The 10,892-nt window shown below is 45.4% G+C and overlaps 1 protein-coding gene across 3 annotated transcripts in view; it reads right to left on the bottom strand.

Moving 5' to 3' along the window:
* Nucleotides 1-300: 300 nt before the first annotated feature.
* LOC138203437 (disheveled-associated activator of morphogenesis 1-like) overlaps nt 301-10,892 on the bottom strand; it is a 46,919-nt gene continuing 36,327 nt past the window's right edge. For 2 of the 3 annotated variants that reach the window (XM_069158289.1, XM_069158288.1), the window contains exons 11-26: nt 10,247-10,385; nt 9,962-10,020; nt 9,662-9,849; nt 8,412-8,720; nt 8,217-8,324; nt 7,272-7,301; nt 6,826-6,923; nt 6,653-6,737; nt 6,184-6,290; nt 5,368-5,456; nt 4,953-5,121; nt 4,643-4,750; nt 4,051-4,111; nt 3,804-3,935; nt 2,510-2,680; nt 301-1,962 (exon numbers count right to left, since the gene is read on the bottom strand). In XM_069158289.1, the coding sequence (XP_069014390.1) occupies nt 1,750-1,962; nt 2,510-2,680; nt 3,804-3,935; nt 4,051-4,111; nt 4,643-4,750; nt 4,953-5,121; nt 5,368-5,456; nt 6,184-6,290; nt 6,653-6,737; nt 6,826-6,923; nt 7,272-7,301; nt 8,217-8,324; nt 8,412-8,720; nt 9,662-9,849; nt 9,962-10,020; nt 10,247-10,385 (2,066 nt within the window). In that variant the 3' untranslated portion in view covers nt 301-1,749. The remainder of the gene's footprint in view (nt 1,963-2,509; nt 2,681-3,803; nt 3,936-4,050; nt 4,112-4,642; nt 4,751-4,952; nt 5,122-5,367; nt 5,457-6,183; nt 6,291-6,652; nt 6,738-6,825; nt 6,924-7,271; nt 7,302-8,216; nt 8,325-8,411; nt 8,721-9,661; nt 9,850-9,961; nt 10,021-10,246; nt 10,386-10,892) is intronic. The other variant, XM_069158290.1, reaches the window with a different exon arrangement.

The raw sequence follows: 10,892 nt of genomic DNA, 5'->3' as shown, positions 1-10,892 counted from the left end.
GACTGAATGAAGGGTTTCATGTTCACTACGATTTTAAAGAGCAAGTCTAAATTATTTCACGAATGAACTCCAAAATTGTCAAGTGAAACGTTTGAGGTTGTAACACCAGAATAGTTTTGGATTTGTGTCGAATGCAAGTTTGAGTTTGTGTTGCACTCAGTGACCTGCAGATGGCGCCGCTGGCTCAGTTGACGTCACGGTCAAAAGATTCCACCATCCCTTCTCCAATGTGCACTTCCTGTTCACGGTGGTTCACGTTTTTGTGCGTGTCGACTAAATACAAAAAAAACTCTATAAAACTACGTTCTCCCATTTATTATCTCCAGGTCATCGTACAATGGAAGGCAAGATTTAAATTATAAAAGTTCAGTGGAGGTGCGAGACGCTGGATGGATCCACACAGCTGAAGTTACACGTGACGTGGTTTTTTTCTGGTCACGTGCGGATCAGAGCTCGTGTGAATCCGGCCGGCGCGCCGAAAAACACATTTCATCGATTCGAATGAAAACATTTAAAAAAGGAGGGCACTCTCTGCAGAAGGAAAAAAAACAACAACAAAAAAAACAAGTGTATTGCATCAGCTGGGTTTTGGTTTTAATGGCATTTAGCAAAGTACTCATGAAATCCTATGTGCATGTGTGGCAAGCACACGCCCTTATATATGGATATATGGAATCTATGACATGAGTGTCCACACTTAGGCCCAGGCCTTTCAGAGTACCGACCCAACAAGTAAAATCAACAAGAGTTAAGGCCAGCTCTTAACGGGAACGTGTTCAAATAATACAGACGCCGATCAGATATATAAATGATGAATAGAAAAACAAAAAAAACCCACTCTTCTTCTCAGCTGCAGTTGAAACCACATCTGTCTAACGACACAGAGTCTCTGACTTCAGCTTCAGTCCAAAAAAAACAACAACAAAAAAAAAAAAGATCTCTGGGACAATTCGGACGAGTGAAAGCGGCTTCTCTCTCAACCTGCCGAAAGTCAGTCTGTACAAAACGGCCCTTCCTGTTTTTTGTTTTTCCACGCGGAACCGTCTTCCCGTTTGGTTCAAGCGTCCCGGCCCTGAAGGAGTCTACGAGCTGCACATTTCACGCCGGTGCGTAGATTCTGACGCGCGGAAAAAAACAACAACAAAAAAAAAAACAGCACAGGACCGGGTCCCGTGGAGCGCCGGTGAGCATCCTCGGGGAAACGTCGCTCCGGCACGACGATGTCGCAAAAAAAAAAAAAAAAAAACACAAAAAAAACCACACAAAAAAAAGTCGTCGTGCGACCGAACCGGTCCGCCGGACGAAGCGATCCCGTTCGGTCGAATAGTGTCAACTTTTGGCTTCCGCTCCCATTTCGTATCGACGCGGGGGAGCGGGATGGAGAGGTCTGAAGATGTTGTGCTGCGTGATGCGAGGTCACGGTTTGTTCGAGCCGAGCCGGGCGGGAGCGGAGGAGGGAGCGCGGAGGAGGAATGTGCGGGTCGGTTTCACCCGAGCGGTGGGAGCAGGGTCGGGAGCCGGCGGGTCGGGGAGCCGGTGGTGGGTCGGGGAGCCGGCGGGGCGGGGAGCTGGTGGCGGGTCGGGGAGCTGGTGGTGGGTCGGGGAGCCGGCGGGGCGGGGAGCTGGTGGCGGGTCGGGGAGCCGGTGGTGGGTCGGGGAGCCGGCGGGGCGGGGAGCTGGTGGCGGGTCGGGGAGCCGGCGGGGCGGGTCGGGGAGCCGGTGGCGGGTCGGGGCGGGGAGCCGGCGGCCTCAGAAGTTGAGCTTCGTGACCGGTCGCTCTCGGCTGGCGTCCGTGCTCTGGTTGTTGATCCGCTTGCGGTTCCTCTTCATCTTGGACAGGTCCTTGTCGAAGACCTCGCCCGATCGCAGCGCCGACACCAGGTCGTCGAACTCGCCGCCGTCGTCCTCGCCGTTGGCTTTTGCTTTCCGGGACTTCCGCTCCTTCTCCCGCTGTTCTTTCAGCTGGTGACACAGAAACAAAACGTGCGTCTCGGTGAAATTCTGTTTCCCCATGGAGAGTTTGTTGAGGCGGTTAAAAACCCTGCTGACTCAGCAGAAAGACAGGAAACAGACGCCTCAGCGCTTTCTGAAGGCTACACAATCCGACGACGTCGATCGGGGTTACACCTCGCTGGACGTCCCGCTGCTGCACCGATCTTGTTGACCCACCCTTGTAAACTTCTCAATGTTTTTTTTACACTTGTTTTTCTTTCAGATAATATAAATATAATATGTTCAGCAGGGCGTAGAGCTGTTTGTAGGCCGACGTTACCGTTGAGCAGATCTTGGCTACCCTGTTTTCAAACGCTTCCGGTCGTGCGTTAAGCAGACAGACACCATTCCATCTTTTCATCGAACTCGATGTTAAAAAGTAAAATAAATGTTAAACTATCTCTCCCACGTGACCCGTTTGGTGAACAGCCGGCCCCGTGGGATCTAAAATACTTGTTGCCTAGCAGCCGCGCGGGTTCTTCCTCAAGGAACGCGTGGACGTCGATCGCTGGCGTACCTGAGCTTCCATCTTGGCCCTGCGCTCCTCCTCTTCCTTGCGTTTTCGCATGTTCTCGTTCTCCTGCTGGGCCTCGGCAAACGACTGCAGGAACTGGTCGAAGATGCCAAAGAACTCATCTGGCTGCATCTTACTGGCATCCTCGCCGAAGTGCTTCACCGCCCTCAGGAACTGCGGGACCAAAGAGAAGGGGCACCCGGGGTTAGATTTACAGCAGGACACGGTAACACCGGCTTTGACTCCGTCGTCCACTGTTTTACAGGAGACTCATTAGGTCTCGGCGCTTTGAAATCAGAGCGGGGGACCAAACAGTCGGGCTTTGAAGCCCAAGTTAACCCAAATCTGACCGGCTACTGATTGCAGCCGAGGTCGGAGATTGGAGCCAGAGCCCAAATTAAGGCAGTGTGTTTGTTGAGTGTTTTTCACAGTAAGTTAAAAAGGAGAACATCCAGATGCGAGACCACGCTGGGAGCATAAATCTTCAGAAGATGTATACCTTCGGCTGTATCTTCAGAAATGTGCGCGTCAGCAGCAGCAGCAGCTCTGTCCGTCACACACACTTTAATCGGGTGAAGGAAAGGCGCATGGCAATGACTTACAATCAGTCACTTGTGTGCTGCATGTTGAATTGTAATTATTATTTTTTTTTTTCTTACATCCTGCAGAAATCAAGAAACACGATCGCTGTGATCGACACCGCAACTCCTGAAATATCACTGTCGCACCGTCTCGGTCGGCAACACTTTTATCACGCGCACATACAGGAACCAGATGCAGGGAGCTTGTTTGGAGGGTCAGCAGGTTCTCTGGTTCTCAATCCTGAGCACAGAGGACCACTGTAAACACTCTCAAATATTTAACTGTGGGACACCGTAAATGATTCACAGAAACTAATGGTTGCCATGTGACAAGCCGAGCGCGTGGGTCAGTGTGGCCCGCACTCTGCCTAGCAGGCAAGACGGACGCATAAATCTAAACGCCAGGGTGGCAAAACTCTCCTTTGAAACATGAATATCATCAAGTTTCTCGGTTTCAGGTTGATGCTTTAACGGAGCCTCTTTTTTTCCCCCATAAAACCGTTTCTCCTTGCTTTAGCGTTGCGATTGTGTTTGCGCCACACATTTAGGGTGATAAAAGCATGTCAAATAATATCCAAGCCTCTTGCGCCCGGTTGCACACTTGAACCGGTGAACACGGCAACGGGCAGCCTGACCAATAAAAGCGTCCACGGGCGACAGCGGCGCTGCCCGGTGGGCTCCAACACGCGCTCGAGAGACCGTACGTGCCGACTCACCAGTTCCTTGGCCTCGGTGAGGGAGTCCTCCACGTCGGAGAAGCTGAAGCTGGCCACGGTGATGAACTGGCTCACCACCGACACAAACTTGTCGCCGAGCTCCTGCGGTCGCTTCTTCTGGTATTCCAGTTCCTGCAAAAGGGAAATCCCGGGAGAGGAAGGACACCGTGAAGGAGAGCTACAACAAATATGCAACGTATTAAAACACTAAACACAAAACTGTCCGATGAATCTTTTTTCAACTTACGCTCTCAACACTTTTTAAGCCGCTGCGCAGGTTGCCGATATCTTTTTCCAGCTCGGTCATACTACAAAGAAAGAAGGAAAGAAAGAAAGAAAGAAAGATACAGAAAGAAAGAAAGAAAGAAAGAAAGAAAGAAAGAAAGAAAGAAAGAAAGAAAGAAAGAAAAAGACAGAGATACAGAAGAAAGAAAGAAAGAAAGAAAGAAAAAAAGAAAGAAAGAAAGAAAGTTTTAATTATTTTTAACTAATCAGGAAGTAGTTTAAAGTTTGGTAGCAGTGATTCCAGAAAAATAAGTTTACTCGTAACTTGTTGACTTTGTCACAGGCTGCATTTTATTAACTAATAGTTCAATCAAAAGTTGGGTGCCCTTCTCAGAAAATATTAAAATATGAATACAAACATGAAAAGGTAAAACTATCCAAAAGGTGAAGATAATACAAAAGTTATATATATATATAAATACATTGTATAAGATAAAATTTGCATTTTCTTTTTCAAATTTTTTTTATTTTTTTTTTTAAATCAGCTCACAAACCTTCATTTTCCCTCCTTTTCCCCTTTACTGGGAACTACAGCTCTGATTGTTTAAACCTACTTGACTTTGGCTGCGACCGAGAGGTTCTGCAGGTCCTCCTGGAACATCAGGACTTTGGGATACTTCTTCTCCAGGATGGTGATCAGGTAGTGCAGCAGAGTGATGTTTCTGCAAACACAGTTGTTCAGACACACTGAGCTGCGGCGAATGTGTCAAATGTGCAATATATAGCTTTTACTACGGCGTTTCAGATTTCAGTAGAGTAACACCAGTATCGTATTCTCAGTTCCAGATGTCACTTTTATAAATTCCATTCCTTGCCTTAGTGCCTGCGATGTTTTGATGTTTCCCGCTGAAAAGGTGTTCTTACTTGTCGATGCTGGATTTGGTATCGGCGATCTTGTTGAGCGAGGACACCTTGAAGCCGTAAGCGTTGCCCCTCTGACCTTTGTTCATGTAGTTCCCGAAGGCCAGCACCACCTCCAGCAGCTGCTTCAGGCTTCTGCTGTGCAAAATCTCCTTCGACGCCTGAGTCAGAGCTGAAACACCAAGAAACGTTTCACTTTCCAGCGGATTCAAGATGACCGAGTGAATTATATTTCGACTAACGAAGCAATAACTTTGGGAAATATCAAAACAGAAACCTGTGGGTATATTATACAAAATGTTTATTACTTTAAAAAAAAAAAAAAATTTTTAAAAGTGCTTGGTGTTGTAAATACAATATTAATATACACTATATGCTTATGAAATTCATTGATGTATGAAACTAAGACATTTCCCACCTTCGACTTTGGGTTTGAGCTCCGCTATCCTCTCTGCAAACTTCTTTTTGAAGTAAAGCGACTGCAGCCTCTGCTGGTAGTGGTTTATTCTGGACAAAGGATGGAAAATACGCGTCAGAAAAGAACAAAAACGGATCAAAATAATCGATTATAAAACAGGGAAATCCACAAATTTAGACAAGAGCCACACACGGACATTATGCTCGAGTAAACTAAAGCTAGTCGTCTCACTTCATGGCCCGTATAAAAGTTCTGGTTGTGGTAATGATGCTTATTTTTGGCCGAGTTCATGATTTCAGCCTGTAAACCACCGACTCTGCAGCCAATAAATACCACAGTGACATCTGTCCGCCGGTCCGCTCTCTAGGACCAAAGCCCTAAAACGACAAGGCATTTTTTAAAGCTAAAACAGAAAAGAACATTTGTATAATCCTGCCTTTGAGTGTTTTTCGTGCATTTCTGTTGGAAATACCAGTTACTTTAGTTTGTGATCTTCTCTTAGCTGGTCTTCGTGTATTTGTGCGGTTAGCAGCCCGGTTGCGACATGTTTCCTTTGTTCCTTTTATCTGACGGGACTGTTTACAAAACTGCCACCCTAATACTGTTATTACGTGATAGCGTCTATTTATTCACCGACGTCATTCAGAAATAATGGCTCGCACAGACAGCTATTGTTCCCCGCTAAGTAGAAACCCATGTGTCATCGCATTTATCGGCTCTGACGAAGGGGAAACGAGGCTATTGTTTGTCAGCAGGTCTGAGCTGCGGAGCCGCACGGGGGGAAAAAACAAAAAATAAAACCAGAGAGTGAAGCACCTGCTCATCTCGTAGAGGAAGCGGTCGGCTTTGGCCATTCGGTCGAGCTCGTGTTTGTGCTCCTCGAGGAGATCCACGTCGCTCTTCTCCGGGACAAACTTCAGCAACTGATGGGGAAGCAAAAGAGTTTTTTATTTAACACGTATAACAGAAGGACATCTGTTCTTTTTTTCTTTTTTTCCTCAGCTAAAGACAGTAAAATGATTTATTATGCCGGTAGACGAACAGGGCTGAATCTCACTGCCTCTCTTCAATGCACATTACACGATGCATATCGACGAGCATGCATTTATTTATTTATTTTTGTAAAAAGATAATGAAAATGAGGTTTAAATGCTTTTTTTTTTCAACCTACAGTGAACAGAAAACCCGCTTTATTCCTCAAGTGTAATTACTGTATCCGTCAGTGTGTTAACATTCATGCAAAAACAACAAAAAAAACAACCCAGCTGCAGACGGTCTGCCGTACCTGCTCCAGCATGTCTTTGGGAAGGTCCTCCTGCTCGTCCATGGTTAGAATGGCTCTCTTGATCTCCTCATTTGAAAGCTTCAGTCTGCAGCACACAACAGATGAGTCAAATAAAAAAATCATAACCTGCGTTCGTGTCAGTTGTTCGTGATGACGATGTAACTCGGACTCACCGTGAGAGGAGGATGTTGCAGTTCTGAGCGCGACGGCCGTCGATGACTGACAGCTCTTTGACTTTTTTGGAGCTCAGCATGTCGTCCTCCGCCTCTTTCTGTTAGCAGAGTGATGAAGAGGTTAGAAGGCATCAAGCTGTTGCTTTTTTTTTTTTTTTAACATATAACACACATTTTGTTTTAGTTAGTTACTGACAAACACATGACAACGGGGGGGCTGACTGACACGCAGCCTAACACCCCGTGACGTCGTCACATTCATGACTACACGTAACCATAACACACGTAAAGGCAGCTGATGCCGAACAAAAGTCTGAAAGGTTGAAATGCTGTCGGACACAAATTAAGGAAGCGAAAATACAAACGCACAGAGTTTAACATATAACCACAGTCTGATGACATCCACAAGGACACTGTATAACCGACTGTACTGTAAGTGCACTCACCTGTTTGCTGTTATTGATCATTAAGAAGTCCTAAAATGCAGGCAGGAAGCAGGGAAGATGGAAGCACTCATTAGAATAAGTAAAGCAGTTACGTGATCGCAGCCCATAAGAACAGACGGCAAATGAATAGAAGCTCGTTGAGCACTTAAAACGGATCAGTGATGAAGTGAGCGGCAGTGAGACGCAAGTGGGAGTCCAGTTGATCGACACGCGCTCGCTGTTCACATGCTCTGCAAATCAATCTGCCGAGTGCCGTCCAGTTTTTGTCATTTTGTTTCAACTCATCAGGCCGACGGTCAATTTCTGTCGCGTCGATTCTTAATTCAATGAATATAATAATGTGTGTATTCAACATGCTTAAGATCACATTAGAGGACTATTATTTCTGAGCTGAGCTGGAGAAAAGCTGTTGACATTTTGCAACTTTGAAAAAAAACATGCTCATCTCTGTCGGTGAAGCTAAAAAACACAAAAAACCCCAAAGACAATGAATATCTAATAACTGCTTGCAAACAGAAGCCATGAGGAAGAAAAATGTGATCGTAAGCAGCTGACTCATGCATTTTCAATCACGTGGCAGAATGATCAAAAGAAATAAAAAAGAAAAAGAAAATTTAAAAAAACAGCATTCCATTCAAATATTTAGAATGAGTCAAGCGTAAACGTTTGGTAACTATTAAACTGAATCTATGTCATGTTGGCTGCTTTATACTGTCAGACTGATTTGTTTTTTTGTAAATTATCCGACCTCTCCTCTTCTCCCTTACCAAACTGAGAAATCAAAAGTTGCCAAACGGGAGAATATTTTGAACATCTGAACACGAGCAGAGGCTAAATGCAAAACAACAATCAAGCTGACCCCTCTGCTCGCAGCTGTCTACATCTGGCCGTCTGATGGAGGACATTTGGCGAGTTTGAGAGATGAACTGCGTCATCCTTCCGTACCTGCTGTCTCTGATAGGCTGAGAAGGTCTTTTCAATGTCCTCCAGGTCCAAGATTTTGAAAACCTTGGCATCATCCACCTCCATCCACACAGTGCCCTCCAGCTTATTCTGAGCAGAGGAGAATCAGACATGTTATCTCGTACTTCAACAGAAACAGGAATGTATTCGGGCCTTTTGTGTCTCGGCTGTTCTCACCTCGGCCAACTTGGACCAGTTGAAGGACTTGAGCGCGTTGGCTGGCTGAGGAATGTTCTTCTTCGTCAGATATGGTCCCAGAGGGCCTCCCGGCGGCGGAGGGATGCCTCCGACGGGTAGGCGTCCCGGGGGAGGCGGGGGGCCGCCCGGCGGAGGCGGCGGGGGCGGCGGGGGAGGCATCATACCACCGGGAGGCGGCGGTGGAGGCGGGCACGGCCCGCCGAACGCTGGCGCGGGCGAAGGAGGCACCGGGCCACCGGGGGGGCCGGGGGGAAGTGGAGGGCCGCCAGGAACAACAGCTGCCTGCCTCTGCAGGGACGGATAATAACAGCAGGGAGATTTAAAACGTTGCCAAGTTACTAATGTTTTACCCATAACACAGGACACGAGAATAGTTTTAGGTCTTTCAAAGGGATTTAGTGACTCTAACAAAAACTATAGAATATCGCCGGCCTCGTCTTTAATAATATTTTATGTTTCCTTACAAATCCCTTAGAAAGTTTTATGTCCCGCTGCAGTGATTCCTGAGCAGCAGTCAGAGGATGATCAAAGGGATACGAGAGTACATTTTGTTTCTGATTACAGTTTTGTTTTGTCTCAAAATCCTTCAAGTGAAACAATCCGAGGAGGAAAAATCCCTCTCGGGCTTAAATATTTAAAACCAAATTGCCATAATGTGTCATTTCAAGGGGACACAGAACAAAAAGGTACTTTCTCAGAAGCTAATTTAATCTCTTACTTTCTCATGTTCACTGGTTTCTTATTGGTTTATTTCTTAAATGTGCATCAAATTTCTTTCTTTTTATAGCTTTTCTTAATATCAATTTTAGTTGTCAAAGCTTTGTACAAAAATAAACTGCTTCCCCCCCAATTCATTGACAGACATCTCGTACTCTGCTGGCAAAGTATTAATAAGGGGTGATTGCAACAAAATGGTGGACAGACAACAACATAACAAATCAATATTCAGTGAGATAGAAGTTATAAATTGCTTCTACTTTTGAATTTCTGCTTTTTACCTGGAGCAGAACACTTTATTAATGATTCAAATATATATCATTCATATTTTAACATTTAAAAGTGCTGCTCCTCAGAGTGGGATGACTACACAGCTTTTTTTTTTTTTTTTGTCACCTATATGAAATTGTGTGACTGGCTCTTGACCACCATTGCTTTTCAATGTCCAATGTAATAGTAAATCAAGTTTTATTTTAAGGTAATTATGACAGCAAATAAAAAGAAGAACATACGGTGCTGAGTTCATGCAGGTGTGCAGTGAGTTCGGCCACTTGCTGTTTGACATTTTTGTGCTCGTTGCTCTCCTTCTCCAGCTTCTCTTTCATCTTGTTCAGCGTCTGCATCATGTCCTCTTTCTCCTGCGTCTTGGCATCACATTCGCGCTCCTTCTTCTCAAACTTTTGCTGCAGCTCATGGTGCTCTGTGATGGGAAATCAATCAAAGCACGAAATTCTTCATACGGAGTTTATGAAAACACGATTTTAAGGAGAAACCGGATTTAAGGAACTCGTTCTATTTGGAATCATACACACCTTTCCTCATTTTCTCGGCCTGCTCTTTCCACTGTTTGACCTCATTTTCATTAACCAGCCTGCAGAAAGAATGACACACCGAGTTAATCAAAGCCTTCACATGAACGGCTCCACTTTTTCTGAACTTAAAAGGGAAGCTATTTTTAAACCAGCTCTGTTACGCACGTGGCTTTCAACTTCTCAGCAAACACAACACTGTTCTACTTTCTTCAATCTGGCAGTCAAGTAATCTGTTCCATGTACTCGTCTATGTGTCTGTCTGTCCAGAGGAAATCCAACACTCACATCCGGACGACGTTCTTCACGTTAAAGTTCTCCAGTGGTGTGGCGTCGGGGTCGTGACCTTTATCGTTCTGCAAGACCATCTGCTGGACGATGCGGTCCAACAGCAGCCAGTACTGCACCGTGTTCCCACTTCTCTTGTCTGGAGACGGAATCAAAAAGAGGTGCAAGTTTCCCCATTAGTCTCCTGACCGAAGTTACTTTACTTCCCTCAAGCGACATTTCCTTAATATCGGAGACATTACTTGATTAGAGTTGGTTCCACAGTGGTGAAACAGCTCAAAGGAGCCATTATATTGAAAAAAAGAAAGTACAGATTTGTTTCTGATTGTTGAGACTCCGTCCATCACTGGGGGGACCGAGATGCTTACTGGTGCCTCGTTTTTTTTTTTTTTATCCCGAAATCCTTGTAAACGCAAACTCTGAGAAAAAAACTGTCGGGAGGCATCCTGTCATCATATCAGATTCAGTAGTATAATTATGATTCCTCCTTTTATTTAACGGCCGTCACAAGTTTATTAACGCATGACACGTAGCTGCGTTTTAGTTACACCCTCAGGTAAGTTAGAGAGGAAGGGGAATATCTGAAGCCGTTTAGTGGCTCTTTGATTTCAAATCAGATGCTGTGGGAACTCGGGCTTCATGCAAG

This window comes from Embiotoca jacksoni, unplaced genomic scaffold, assembly GCF_022577435.1.
Source record: "Embiotoca jacksoni isolate LCO1_2020_lvr unplaced genomic scaffold, fEmbJac1.0.p SCAF_23, whole genome shotgun sequence".
Taxonomy (NCBI): Eukaryota; Metazoa; Chordata; class Actinopteri; family Embiotocidae; genus Embiotoca; species Embiotoca jacksoni.
The sequence above is the reverse complement of the archived record's forward strand: the minus strand, read 5'-3'. Positions and strand labels throughout refer to the sequence as shown.